This window comes from Pogona vitticeps, chromosome 6 (genome assembly GCF_051106095.1).
Source record: "Pogona vitticeps strain Pit_001003342236 chromosome 6, PviZW2.1, whole genome shotgun sequence".
Classification (NCBI taxonomy): Eukaryota; Metazoa; Chordata; class Lepidosauria; order Squamata; family Agamidae; genus Pogona; species Pogona vitticeps.
In genome coordinates this window covers 91,672,717-91,687,554 of record NC_135788.1, presented here as the reverse complement: position 1 = coordinate 91,687,554, position 14,838 = coordinate 91,672,717, and the positions used below count along the sequence as shown (strand labels likewise).

General features: G+C 43.4%; 1 protein-coding gene across 4 annotated transcripts in view; it reads left to right on the top strand.

Moving 5' to 3' along the window:
• NR1D1 (nuclear receptor subfamily 1 group D member 1) overlaps nucleotides 1-13,089 on the top strand; it is a 34,308-nt gene extending 21,219 nt beyond the window's left edge. For 2 of the 4 annotated variants that reach the window (XM_073004238.2, XM_020805872.3), the window contains exons 2-8: nucleotides 6,321-6,659; nucleotides 7,111-7,199; nucleotides 7,938-8,082; nucleotides 8,686-9,296; nucleotides 10,771-10,956; nucleotides 11,809-12,019; nucleotides 12,623-13,089. In XM_073004238.2, coding sequence (XP_072860339.2) covers nucleotides 6,419-6,659; nucleotides 7,111-7,199; nucleotides 7,938-8,082; nucleotides 8,686-9,296; nucleotides 10,771-10,956; nucleotides 11,809-12,019; nucleotides 12,623-12,822 — 1,683 coding nt within the window. In that variant the 5' untranslated portion in view covers nucleotides 6,321-6,418 and the 3' untranslated portion in view covers nucleotides 12,823-13,089. Of the gene's footprint in view, nucleotides 1-4,777; nucleotides 4,797-6,320; nucleotides 6,660-7,110; nucleotides 7,200-7,937; nucleotides 8,083-8,685; nucleotides 9,297-10,770; nucleotides 10,957-11,808; nucleotides 12,020-12,622 lie in introns of those variants that run through there. The other 2 variants (XM_078377851.1, XM_020805873.3) reach the window with 2 other exon arrangements.
• The last annotated feature ends 1,749 nt before the right edge of the window (nucleotides 13,090-14,838 follow it).

Genomic DNA, 14,838 nt, shown 5'->3' with positions numbered 1-14,838 from the left:
AAGTCGTAGAGGTCGGGCCGGGAACGGTTTTAGGTCTTGTAGATATGTCTGCAAATCTTGGATGGATAAACACGTCGGGCTGGAACGAATACCCTCTGTGGGAATTGGTGTGTGTTCCAGTTCCCCAGTATCTCACTGTGGTGGAACGTGCCTTAGTTAAACTGGCAACGAAGAAACTCAAGAGGAGTGCCAGCAGGGGAACAGACTTATTCTCTTTAATTAATAATAATCCTATGCTGTCAAGTCAGTTCTGACCTACGGAGACCCTTTTCAGGGTTTTTCTAGGTAGAGAATACTCAGAAGTGGTTTATTATCATTCCCTTCTTGGGGGAGGGCGCCCTGGGACTGTACACAGGCTGGCTCTTCTGGGATGCACAGTGTAGAGTTCTGTCAATTAAAAAAAAAAAGGTTGCAAGACTACTATAGCGTCTCATTGATAGTGTACAAACTATGACTTGTTCCTGCTGATGGCATTTTTAATACAGTGCCTGAGAGCCTGTGTAGAGTGACTTTCTCTTACGTTGCAAAGCAGTTAAATGTGGCATAATTCTGAGTGTGCAGAGTACCACCCCCAAATTGAAAAGATATATATTTAAATTAGAGCAAAATTGCAAACTTTAAAAATAAATTCTGTTTAAATTTTGGAAACATGTTTTCTAACCACACATAAGTTATGAGTTCCAAAAGCTTCCTTCCAACTTTTTAAATATGCTTGCTAAATAGGAGCATATTGCTCCCACCTTTATGTTTATATCTCTATATTTCTATATATTGGTTACTGTGTGTTTCTGTTAACTGGGATTTTGTATAGAAAGCATCAGGAGAGCTACGGAATAGAATACCTTTCCTACAGTTGAGCGGTCTACTCCAAACACAGTAAACATTCAGTGATAATAAAAATTGGAACAAGTAGAGGTTTCCCTTGGTGGGGAAAATGGGACTTTAGGAAGGTGGGAAGGAGATGGTCTACATTTGCTTTGGGATAATTCTTTTCGGATGATTTGGTCAGAAATTGTAGGATTTTGGATGGGTCTCCTATGCAAAGTCTATGTGAGGGTCATCCAAAGGTTCTGCTAGAGCTGTGTGTCTTGAATATTGGTAGACCCCAATTCTAGGTATGTTTATTCAGAAGTAAGTCCCATAGAGGTCAGAGTGGCAAACTACCCAAATTGTTGCCAGTGTTATATACATATGTGGTCCATTTTCAGATAGACTGTTGATTGTGACATAGAAACCATGTATGGGTTAGGTCTAGCCTATCTAAGGGACCATATCTCACCATATGGGGCTACACGGGTTCTAGGATCTTCCATGGAAATCTTGGGTCTGGGCATATTTGGTGAGGACCTGAAAGAGGGCCTTCTTGGTGGCTGCTCCCAGGCTATGGTACTCCCTGCCAAGGAAGACAAGGTTGTCCCTGTGCTCCTTTTCTATCTTTTGTTTAGACAACCCTTTGGCCACCGGTGGAAGGGTATATGTTGTACCTTTTCCCCCTTTGTCGTACTTTTAGGAGGCTTAAATCATATTAATCTAATGATTTTTCCATATAACTTATTTGTGTTTTAATACTGTAACTTAGGGTCATTTCAGCTGAAGCTATTCCAATTTGGGTTCCTTTGAGTTCAGCACTGGCAGGAATGGATGAATGAATAGTGAATATGGTTGCAGATTGTGTATGTGTGAATCTTTTGTTTGAGTTTTCTGGGCTGTATGGTTTCTAAGTGTATCTGCTCTTAATTCTGAACCTGTACTGGATTAGGGGTCTCCCCATGGGCCAGCACTTTGGTGCAGGAGTCAGAATAATAGTGATTGCCATACTTTCAATGGTTTTGCTGCTAATTGACCCTGAAGGTAATTTCTTGTTCCTCTTCTTCTCTTATTGCTACAATTAAGACTGGCTTAATATTCAGCCTACCTTGTAAGAAGTGATCCTCCTTTTCCCTGTCCTAACTGAATATTTGTCACCACTGCATGATGAGGCTCAGTCACTGCGCATCCCCACTACATGTATGCATACATCGTGGATGGCTGTGTTCAGTGCTCATCTTTGCTGAAAATTTCCAAGGAACTCCACCTGAATCTGCTATCTCACTGGGGGAATTGGGTGTAGGAGGAACCTGTGGCCTTATGTCAATAACCATGTGTGTCTGTCTGTAGTTAGAAATGCCATAGGTATGTCTAGCCACTCCCCAGTCCTCACTCAGAGACTAAGGGCTGGCAATAGCACACGGCTCTGCCCTTTTCACACTCATTTGGAGGCTTGTCCAACATGATCTGTAGCTTAGCCTGAGCCTGCCGGCAAATTTTCTTCATTCTCTGTGACCTACTTGGGACAAGCCTTCTTTTCAACACCATCTGTATTTAATAATGTGTACACACACCTATGAACTGCAGGCTGGAAAGGAAGACAGCTATGTGAGCATTGTACCTTCCTGCAGCTGTGCTTCTCTACTCTTTGTCCCCTGCCCCATTGAATTTTGGAAAGCTGTTCCTTGCCTCTTGGAAATAATCAAAGCAAATGGAAGGGCTCCGGGAAGTGATTTTTCAAGAGAAGCCACGAGCAAAGCGAAACACAAGGCTTGTTCATGCCAAAGAGATTACTGACAAGGTCATGTGTTAGGCCCACATTCAAAACCCAGACAGGATGATTACACTTGCCAAGAATCTGTCACCGAAGAAGCTCTTAGGTCAAATCAAGGCCTGAATACAATCTACATCCTCCCTATATCCTAGTCAATTCTTCAGGTCACTGTGCACTTATTTGGTGGGAGGACAGAACTAAATCCCTTGGATGAGGTTCCACCGTATGACTTTTTCTGGGCTGGAAGTTTTTATACTATGCAAGAAATTTAAATGGGGTTATGGGTGCTGGAACTTGGTGCACCATGTAAGCTGCCATAGTGGAGCAAGGAGGGATTTTAAATGTATAAAACATGGAGCACATAGGCAATACAGGGGGAGAAGTCACATGTTGAAAAAATAATTAATCCTTCCATATATGATCCAGGGGGAACGTTTGTGTTATATGATGAACCTATGATGCACATGTGAATGTAGGAGGAGCCCAGTTACAGGCCATGTGCTGCTGAGGATGGGTGGTCTCAGGGTCTGCTGTCTTGTAAGGAAGGATGAGATGGACAGCTTGGGCAAGAAAGGATGTGAGTCAGCTTACAATGTAATTTCTCTCTAATTTTTTTAAATCGTGGGTTGTTCGGAGCATTGTTTGGCTTGTCTGTCTTGCCTGTCAGAATTACTTGCATTAGTGTAGTATTCCTCTGCATCTTTTGCTGTTAGTTGGTGTTCACTAAAATCAGCTTCTAGCAAAAGGGTGGGCAAAGTGTAGTCCTGCATTCCTAGTCTTTGCCTTTGCTGCATAACACTGCTGGGAGTTGTAGTCTAGCTACATTTGGAGGGCCAGATTTTGCTTGCCGCTTACTAGCACATCCGAATGTAGTCTGTATCTCTTGCATGGCAACTCCCACCTTGTCCACCGGCAAACCAATGCATGTGGAAAGCAGGTTGGAGAAGGCTATGCTAATACTGCTGTCTGTTGTTTGCTTGATTCAGCCTCTGCTCAGCAAGCAGTTCTAGGCCCTTGAGCCGCAAAGAGGAAGGTCATTATTAGCTAGTGGTAACCAGCCAACGAAGAGAAGGGCTCACCCGTAGCCAAGGTTCTGACTTGGTGTTAAAGGCTTGTCTGGGCCTCGAACGTGGCTCCCACACGTGATCTTGTTTATAATCCCTTTGGCACTGATGGCTTTGTTTTTTACTTTGCTTGAGGCCGCTCCTACAGTGCTTGGTCCTTGGCAAGTGGCCCAGCTACAAAAAAAGTAAGAGAGAGAGAGAGAGAGAGAGAGAGTTGTCGTTGGTGTCTCCAGGATTCTAGCTTCATAACCCTCCTACCAATCAGGAGTGTTTTAGTCCATCCTATTTTTTTACCATAATAGTCTTTTGGGCACTTGCCTCTCTCTTCACTCACTCAGTGTTTTTCCCCCCCCTCTTCTGCCACAGTGAGATGTAGGTCAGGGCAGAAAGACAATGGGATATGCAAGAGAATTTTGGCAGGCTGAGTTCAGAGCTTGCAATCATCGTGACCCAGAAATTAGAGGCGGACAAACCTTTCTCAGCTGCATGCTAGGGAGAGGAGGGTGCTGTCCACATAGTTCCAAATAGAGTTTGGAAGGGTTACATTTTTGAACTACAGGTTCCTGAATCAAACAGTCAAGGTCTAGTTCCCATGCACTGGGTTGCTTTTTCTTTTCTTTTTAAAGTTCTTTCAACAGTAGTTTTTACTGACAAGCGGGTTTACCTTAATCTCTCGCTGGTCCTTGCACGTGTGCTAGAAGACAGCTCCCATGTGCTCTCCTGCCTCTCCCAAGTCTCCCCCACGTGGCTTGGAAAACTCACATGCCCACAGTGTGAAATGATTAATTATAATGTCTCTTAGGTGTTCTCTCCCTTCTTTCTTTTGCATATGTATGTGCGATGATCTAATTGTTTATACAAGAGTCTGCCTCTGGAACAAAGTGAGTGAGTAAGATGGAAGCAAAATAGACGAATATAGGAGCTGGTTGCGGAGAGAGAAATCCCTTCCTTTGGGATATTACAGTGTGCCGTCCAGGGAAACAAAGGTTGCACGAATGTTCAGAACTTGGAAATTGAACTTTTTGGACTATAGCTCACAGAATCTACCAGCCACAGCCACGATGGCTGAGGATTGTGCCCCCAACAAACTTTTCTGTGCATTGATTAAGAGGCTATATTACCCAACTTATTACTTCTGCATAACTGAGAAGGTAATCAAAGAACAAAGCTATAGAATAACAGTATTTTAGAGTTGAAAGGGTTTTTGGGTGTCATTTAAGCAGCCCTCAGTGTTAGAATCCTGTACTGTATCTATAGTACCCCAACCAATGGCTATGACCTCTAGATTCCACCTGTCAGCTGTCAAGCCATTTTTACCTGGCTGCAACTGGAAACAAGATGTAGCCTTGGATTGCTCTTCTTCTGATCCTCTAGGACAAGGTGGATGTTATCATAGAGTTTCATCTAAGATGCTGAACTCTATGGACACAGTTCTGTTCCCTTCTTAGCAGTGGTGTAATGGTGAATTTGGACAAGTGGGTGCTCTTTGTGACAGGCCTTCATAGCCATATGGAGTGTCCAAAAATGCAGGGAGCTAGATTGGTCAATGTTAACAAATGGGGAGCAGGTGTTTTATAAAGTCAATGGCTTTTGATTGTTGGTTTATTCAAAACCAAAATTAACTTTTGGTTAATTCAAAACCAGACTATCCTCAAATACTCTCCATTACATTTGGGGCAGCTTGCAACAATGCACTGTACCTGGGAAAATCAGTTTCTCTCCCAGTTACTGTGGGGATTGCAGCTTAGCAAACAGCAAAGCCTGAGGGAATGAGTGAGCGGTGGATGATGTAATAGTTCCTGATGCTTGGAACATCTTGAGGCCTTTAACTCTGCAAGCCCTAGCTCCACTATGCTATTGCTACTCAGGTATCACAATTTTGAAGTTAAAGAAGGACATTTATCCAAGTTTAACTGTTGGTTGGACATAGATGTGAGCATATTTGGTTGCTGCTCTCAGTGGCATGGAGTTAGTGAGTCCCTTTCAAAAAATACCATTTTTATCTTTTTAGTTCTTTGGAACTCTTTTGAAAATGTGGCAACCAAAATTATAGATGTCATTCTAAGCTGATCTCCATATACTTGGAATGGGGTGGGTGGGAACAGCAATGATGTGGTCAGTTATTAAATATAGTACAGTATGAAGTTTTTGCTCCCTTTACCAATGAATTTGAGTTCATATAGTGGATTATGGAGATAATTGGGGCTGCATTTCTATGTAGTCACCTCATGAGAGGATGTTTTCATTGGTTTTCAGACAAGCAAGATACATGGCTTCAAAAAGGACTAACCAATTTTTCTTAAAAGACTAAACAATTTACAGAAATGGTAGTATTTTTTTTCCTGCTCTCTTCTTTTTCTTCCCAGTCCCTTCTGTATTGCTACAGCAGTCAGTTCTTTGACTATAGTAAAATTCATTTCAGGGTCTGCATTTTGAAATACCACTTTATGGTACAATTGTGTTGCCAGAATATTCTCTGTAACAGTGAGGACTAGAAACCTATCCTACTCGAAGAGCATTGCAAAGTTTAAGATTCAAACATGACATCTCAGAAGTACTTCAGATTGCTGCCGTACATACATAGATTGTGCCTTTGCAGGGCTACACTGATGTTCCTGTGCCTGGATAGATGTTTGTGATGCTCACTTGTTTTGTTTTTTTTAAACTCTCCACAGGTGGTGTGATCAGCTATATTGGGTCCAATGGTTCTTCACCGAGCCGCACAAGCCCCGTCTCTCTCTGCAGCAGTGACAGTTCCAATGGCAGTTGCCAAATGTCTTCGCAACCCACCTTCCCCAGCTACTTTCCGCCCTCACCCACTGGATCTTTAGGGCAGGACTCTAACCGTCCATATGGGAACAGTTCAGCTGGACTACGTGATGATGCCTCGCCCTCCTCCTCCTCCTCTTCCTCCTCCTCCAGTAGCTCTGGAAGCTCCCCAATGGGCCTGCAGGTGGCCGTGGAAGATGGGAGGCGTGTCTCCCCAACCAAAAGCACCAGTAGCAGCATCACAAGTAAGGGCAAGGTTGAGGACTTACTGAATTAATAAGTGGATTATTTCTGTGGGCTACAACTCTTAAGAAGAATGTCAAGAGTCATGCTGGCTGAGAGATTCTGGACACTGTAGTCGAAAGAAAGAAAGAGAGAGAAAAATTATTATCCTAGTCTCTCTGCTTCGGTATAGGGACAGGTTTGAGGATTCAGAGATAGGCAGAGCTGCAGCGTTGGCTGTGGACCTGCAGTCCTGCCAGCAACTCTTGTTAGATTTATTGCATGCTTGGGATCTGCTTTTGCCTTTTTTTTTTTTTATTTTTTATTTTTATTTTTATTTTATTTTTTTGGGTACCCTTAATTTCTCTCGGGTATACTGAAAATGGTGGAGGCTCAGCCGGCACAGAACTACAAATCCTGGCTTTGGTTAGGAGATCACTTAAACACCCCCCCCCCTTCTTGTCTCCCTTTCAGAACTCAATGGAATGGTCCTTCTGTGCAAAGTTTGTGGGGATGTTGCATCCGGTTTCCACTATGGTGTCCATGCTTGTGAAGGCTGTAAGGTGAGCTCCTTTCTCTCTTCCTTCTTCTTTGTGTGGGCTAAAAAATGTGTGGGACCTTGTGACATAAACTGCAGGTAGTGGATAAATCCTGAGCCAAGTCCAGGTTGTTTTCCTGCCTTGAGGTTTTGGGGGACAAATAGCATCCTTTCTCCACACTAAGGAACATGACACACAGCCCTGCAGGGGCGTTTCCTTCACAAGTGGTACACATGAATGGGAATTGCCCGAGAATACATGAAAATAAAGGCGAGACTGCGGGGCCTGCGGTGCAGTCTAGAACTTCAGGGAGCCGCAGCTCAGCAACAGCTGGCGTGCCACACCTTCCCCATCTCTGCATTAGAACATCTGGGGCCAGTTGTGCCTCCTGTGTCAGTCCTGCCTGTTTTTCTGTTCTGCTGCTCTTTACTGAAATTAAATAAATAAGAGAAACTGTGGGGTGAAAAGCAAGCTCTCGTTTTGTTATAGAGCAGTCTCTGGGCCTGACTGTGTATGCCTGCTAATTATTTGGCTGCTCCACTTGCCGTGGTTGAGCCAGTGGCATAGAGATCTGGGAGTTGGAGGGGGGATGTATAAGTCCCTAATGCAGACCTTGTAAGCAAGAAGGCACATGGATATTTTGCAGCCTAGACGCACCCATTTAATTGCTGTCCAGCTCCTAAATATCTGGGAACTGGGTTGAGATGCATGCTCAGGATTTGCCTCCCTCACTTTCCTAATTCATTCTCATCTCTGATTCAGGGTTTCTTCCGGCGCAGCATTCAGCAAAATATCCAGTACAAAAAGTGCCTCAAGAATGAAACCTGTAACATTGTCCGTATCAACCGGAATCGGTGCCAACAGTGCCGCTTCAAGAAGTGCATGGGGGTCGGCATGTCCCGTGATGGTGAGTCCTTACTAGACCAGGGGATGGAGGCTGACTGTTTCTGCAAGTTAGGGATAGCAAGGGAAGGAGTCATTGTTTTTTCCCTTGCTTTATTGGGGTGCTCAGCCAAGAAGGCAGGATCATGCCCTTGAGTGCCGAGAGGTATCAGAGTCTTTTGGGGAACTATAGTAAATCTTCCAGTCCTTCAGGATGTATTTGAGCACAGCCCTTTATCACTTCTTCACAATTAAACAAGTCACCTCTTCCCTTTCTCCTTCACCTTGTTCACTCACTAGCTTTTGCTGCTCTCTTTATTTTCATAGCAACTTCCACCCCTCATCGTCCTCCCCATACCAATTATTCCAGCACTTTTAGGTTTCCAGCAAGCAGTATTCCTTACTCTTCCTTGGTGCCATGTTGTAGGGGCGCATGAAAGGAATACATCAGATGGCAGCAGGATCTTTCCTGCTCTGGCAGCTGCAAAGTTATCAGTCTTGTTTAAAAGATGGCCATTGAGTTTGCTTCCCCCCCCCCCCAGCAGAACCTTTTAGGTATTATTTTACTAAGTGACTTTTCTGCAAATGCTTGATGTATTCTTCTCCTCTTTTTTTCCCTTCTCTGTAGCTGTACGTTTTGGGCGCATCCCCAAGCGTGAAAAGCAAAGGATGCTAGCAGAGATGCAGAGTGCCATGAACAATATGGCCAATAACCAACTAACTGCACAGTGCCCACCTGAGAGCTTACCAGCAGGACACCTGCAGGCCAACAACCCTTTGCTGTGCCACCAGCCCCAGGTGGCGCCCTGCTCCCCACCACCCCACACAGCCTCGCCAGCCCAGCCATCTCCTTGCTTCTCCCAGTTTTCTCAGCAACTGACGCCCCCTCGCTCTCCAAGCCCTGGCGATGTTATGGAGAATGTCATCTCACAAGTGGCCAAGGCCCACAAGGAGATTTTTGTTTATGCCCATGACAAACTGGCCACAGGGCCCCCACCTTCCACAAGGACTGACAGCTCTGCCCATTGGGAGAACAGCTGGCTGATCAATGGCGGCCACAGCAATGGCATCTGCCAACAGAATGATAACTGGAACTCGGGCTCCGTCCCCAGTAATACTTGTCATCAGAACAACATCAATGGACATCGTTTTTGCCCTTCTGGTTATCCCTCTGGAGACACAGAACCCTCTATGGGGCAAGACTGCCCACGGCAAGGCAAGGCCAGAGATATCCTCTTGGTAAGTCTCCTCAGCACTTCCCTGGCACGCCCATGTTTGCCTGCTGAGGTTTATTCAGTGTCCATTACCTTCTCTAATGGGGAAAGAGGGGAAGCCCCATTGATGGCCAGGAGGTTAAATTTTGATATTCCAGGAATGGCTTGCCTATAGGAAAGAAAGGTTGAATTGGAAATGTCTCAATCCACGGCTCAGACTGGCTTTTGATTAGGATATTATTTTATCTCAGCTGCTGTTTTCATTAGACCCCCTTATTTACACATATGTGAATGTTAAGGTTCTGCTACCAGCTGAAGTTTGATTAGTATGGTCTTGTATTTATCAATACAAAACAAATTTGTTCTACAGCCAAAGGCCCGATAACTTATAGTTATCTATTATTTTAAACATTTTGGAATTTTTAAAGCTCTTCATTCTTCTGTTGTGCTTTAATTGCACGAATTGTTCTGAGTCTTTCAAAGAAGACCAGTCAAGAATATATTCTGTATAATAAAGCAACCAGCCAACCACTTAATCTTAGAGAAGAACTTGAACTATTTTTTCCTTAAACTCAGTGTATTTGGTTAATTTATAGGCAAATAGGTTTAGGAGTAGGTTGTGCACATTCAGTTAATACTGTACATGTGATTACATCTTACTTGAAACTGCTAATTAATCAGAATAACTTTAACAGCTTGGTGAGCTATAAGCAGATGATGTCTAACTCCTAGCATACTCTGTGATAATATGCGAAGGAGGGAGTGTTAGAAGGGAGGATACAGAATTTATCAAATTCACCAAGCTTTTCATTGTATAAACTTACACAAGAGGCATGGTGAACGGAGGCAGGGACTAGTAAATCTCATTGTAATAGAAGATCTTCCCTTAGAAGGGCGGAGAATCTGCTGCTGTGATAGATGTACCTTGAGGAGGAGTGGGTCCTCTAGATTTTGTCACATATCCTTTAAGGAGCATTCATTCAGGTTGGAGAGAAATGGTAGAGTATGGTGTGGCACAGTGCCAGCAAAACAGGAATGTTTAAATGCAATGTGCATGCTTAATATTTGCAATGATGCCTTTAAATAGAAAGGCTCATTCTTTTTGCAAATATCGAAGTTAAGAATTAATGTGCAATAGTAATCGTTTAGCTGTGGTACTAATTAATTGACCCTGGTTGTTCTTTGCAATTAGTTTGGGTTTGTTTTTTTTAACAGAGTGTCACATATACTATAAATGGCACATGCAAACTAGTGTTTGAAGCTTAATTGTACCACGTTTTCATTGATTTCAAGGTGAAAGTCAGCATTGGCTCAAGTTGGTAATTAATTGGGTGGGAAGATATACTTCATTTCTTGTGGCTGGGGAAAATAGACATGAGCAGTAGAAGATGGGAACTTAAGAAACATCTATTCAGCATAGCTACTGACTAGCTCCAATGGCTCAGATTCCTGCTCTTGGTTCTTGCTCTAACAGAGCTCACTATGTTCCACCCCGACAGGCGTGCCCTATGAATTGTCACCCTCATGGTCGTAGTGGCCGGACAGGCCAAGAAATTTGGGAGGATTTCTCACTGAGTTTCACACCTGCTGTACGAGAGGTGGTAGAATTCGCAAAACACATCCCTGGTTTCCAGGACCTATCACAGCATGACCAGGTTTCGCTACTCAAAGCTGGCACCTTTGAGGTAGGTGGACTTTCGCTTACCATTTACATACCTTACTGGTTATGAGCTGCTCACAACATTATTCTGTGTAGGAATGAGAACATTATGCCTTTGCTAAAATTCAGCAAACACCTGTAGTGTCAAAGAAAGAGAGATCTCACCATTGTAACAATGCACTAAAAAGACAGGATTTCTTGGCTCATCTTTGAAATATGAAGGAAATAAAAGAATTAAAGGGATGTAGTACTCTTTAAGGATATAGTACCTTGCCATCTCCAAAGTTAGGTAAATGCCACCTGAAAAGGTATGGAATTTGTTCTGAAGTCCCTAAACATGTGATCCTTCCCTCGCCTCCAAGACTGCCAATCCAAAACGCTCTGTTGTGGCTTCAGTTGCACAGAGGTGTAATTGAAGAAGACCCCAGAGCTCTTGTACAGGCACAGAAACACTTGAGCATGTATGTGTACATGGCTGTTTGGATCTTGATCAATGGTGTTCAAGCCTGGGATATATAAACATTCATTCTTGTAATTGTTTATTTTATTTATTAAAACCAGTGGATTTTATTTGTCCGCATAACCAGAACTGGTAATTTAAACCAGTGTTAAAAGTAATGCATCAGATGCTTAAAATTTTAAAGGCTATCCTCCTCCTCCTCCTCCTCCTCATTTTTGGTGGGAAAAATACTGTAATTAATACCTTTCCAGATTGGAATATCAGCTCAGAACATGGTAATGTTTTTGACTTCATTTAGTATGTGGAAGAACTCTCATTACCTTAAAGCCAACAAAAAAAGGCATTTGATTGGGTTCTGTGGACATGGAGTTTTCCTGTGGTCTGACGGGCATCTCTCCTCCTCTTCTCGTTCCTCAGGTGCTGATGGTCCGGTTTGCCTCCCTCTTCAACGTCAAAGAACAGACTGTGACATTCATGAGTCGTACCAAATACAGCCTTGAGGAGCTATGGGGGATGGGCATGGGCGACCTGCTTACATCCATGTTTGAATTCAGTGAAAAACTTGGTTCCTTGAACCTGTCTGAAGAAGAACTGGGGCTCTTCACAGCTGTAGTGCTGGTCTCAGCAGGTATGTGTTCTTCAGCATGGATTGGTGGGAATCTCAGTTATGCAACATGAATGTTTTGATTGTGCCTTTTTTAAAAAAAAGCTGTCCATAGTTATGGCCATCCTATTTTGCAGATAAAATATTCTAGTTATAGCTCTGCCCATGGGTTTACTGCCAAGCAATGCCCTGCTCCCTTCCATAATTCCATTACTCTCCAGTCAAATTCATCCTTTGCTTTCAAGCCTTTAGCTTTATACATTATATATTAGTTTACTGTCCTGCAGTTCCACATAATTCTCCCTATATAGCTTTATTTCTTCACTTCTGCCGCCTTCTCATATTCTCCATTGTTAAAAATTTGGGAGAAGCTGCGAGAGGCAGAATGTTCTAACATTCTTTCAAATGTTCATCTGTAAGAGTTGTGTTTACTCGCAGTGCTTTAGAATGCTATAGATCAGGCGCTGGTCTGATGTATCTTTTTTTAGGACTGAATGATTTGTGATCTAGGAGATTAGAAATGTGTAACAGATGTATCAGAGAACTGAACCCCCAATGCTTCATCTCCCCTCTTCTGGATGCAGTGCTGTTACACAATTACTTATCACTTGTTCTTATTTTGTATAGATCGTTCTGGCATCGAAGACCAGGCATCTGTGGAGCAGCTGCAAGAGACCCTTATCCGGGCCCTGAGGGCCCTCATTCTCAAAAACCACCCCCAGGAAACGTCCCGCTTCACCAAACTGCTGCTCAAGCTCCCAGACTTACGTACACTCAACAACATGCACTCTGAGAAGCTGCTCTCGTTTCGCATTGATGCTCAATAGATGAGGGTGGGGGAGGTACGCATTTCTGCTGCCCTGCCCTCCTTGCACTCTTGCACTAACCAGACTGCTCTCTGGGCCAGGACCCAACTATTTATACTGGTGTAGGACCTGCTGCCCCTACCTGTTCAGAAGCAAGTGGCACCACCATTTCTTTGTAAATATATATATGTATATTGGAGTTGTGTGAATAGAATGGCATTGTTTCCTGTTGTGACACTGGCCACACAGGAATAATATATTGAAAGCAAAATGCCTGGATGGCTGTCATTTGAGTTGTCTGCCTCTTGTCTATCCATCTCCAGTAATGTTTTCTCTGCTATACCCCAATCTTGACAGAAGAGAGAACGAAGACTCAATGGGGGCAATCCATGAAACTTTATACACAAAAGCTTCATTCATTTCGCAGAAGACATTAGTTCACACCCTAGAGAAAGTTAAATATGTGCACAAGCCCCATAGAAATCTGGAACTTAAAGGGTACTTGCCTTGTTCCATTGGCCTGACTGGATCTTTACAGCCATAAGGTATTTTTAACAGTTGTACCTGCTTTTAAGAAAAACTTCATTTCCCATGGTGTGCTGCACATGCCACTGTTTTGGCTTCCTTTCCTCTTTAGTTAAACCACTTTTTGAAAAAACACGATTTCCCCTTCCAGAAAACACTCTTATTATCAGAGTTGACTGTGGAATGAGGAGTCACACTATAGGTAACATTACCTCTTTCAAGTCCCTGTCCTTTAATTATCTCCTGCTTAATTTCCTTCTTAATTTTTGGTATATCCCATTCCTGTAGTATCAATTTCTTCCCTCAAAACCCACAGAGAGGCAGCTATTTGTGTGTGTGTGTGTGGGGGGTTATTTAGCATATGGAGGAATTGATCCTTATGATAAGGGCTCTGATGGGTAAAAAGTCAAGAAAGCAGTTGTAAGAAACAAGAATCCTAGAATTCTTATTTGTAGAACACATTTAGACAAAGACATTTACTACTCTGTTGTGACATTTAGAGTTTTGCCCACCACCGCTTCTCAGAAATGAGACACCAAAAGCCAGTTGGTGCTGTGAGGGTTTTTTTTTTTGGTCTTTTTTTTTTAAGGGTAGGTTTGTTTGGTTTTTTTTTAATCATATATTTATTACATAAATATATAGTAAAATAGACCAGCGACAATTACCATAAAAATATCTTTCTTTAAAATCCTGACCAAAAACACAAAAAGGGTTATTTTTCCCCGCCCCGGACTTTTCAGTTTTTTTTTTCAAAATCGCACGTCACAGACAAATTGTGATTGTCGTATTTTTACATCAGCAGCTTCCTGCTTCCCAGACGCAAAAAGAAAAAAAGGGGGGGTAAGGGAAGGGGAGGGGGATAAGGGTGAGGTGGAGGGAGACAACTTTCCCCACCTGGTTCTTCCCTCCCTGTGCCCTCCCAACACCCTTTTCTGTAACACACTGAAAACCCCTTGTCCCAAAGGTACATTCACTAACTCCCTGCTCACAGTTTCTTTCCCTGCTCCAGACTGCGAGGGGGGAAAAACCACAATGCATAGTATAGGGGGGGGTATGGGGTTTCCCCCTTATTGGAAATGTCCTTCTCTCCCCAGAGTATGTGACAATAGCTATCTCTCCTCCCCAGCCTTGTAGTCTGGATCCAAAACTGCAATACCTTGAGTAAAATCCTTGCAGAGCTAAGATCAGGCGGGGTGGGGAAGTGCAGAAGAGATCAGTGGGGTATCTGCAGAAACTGTATGAGGTATGTACTTGGCAAAGGAATACTGAGAGGTGGAGTAGGAAGAAGTGTCCCTCCCTCCCCTTACACAGGCCTCAGGGGGTGGAAAGAAAAAAAGCTGGCTCCTATCCATAAATTGTCACAGTCATTAAGTGTCCTACCTGGACGTGGAGGAAGTGGCAATGGGGCCCTGTGCCCTGCAAAGGCGCAAGATCTGCTACTGGCTGCCAAAGCCTTACGTTTCTCCAGATCGGTTGGATACCAACCCATTGGAGATACCCACAAGAAGTGGG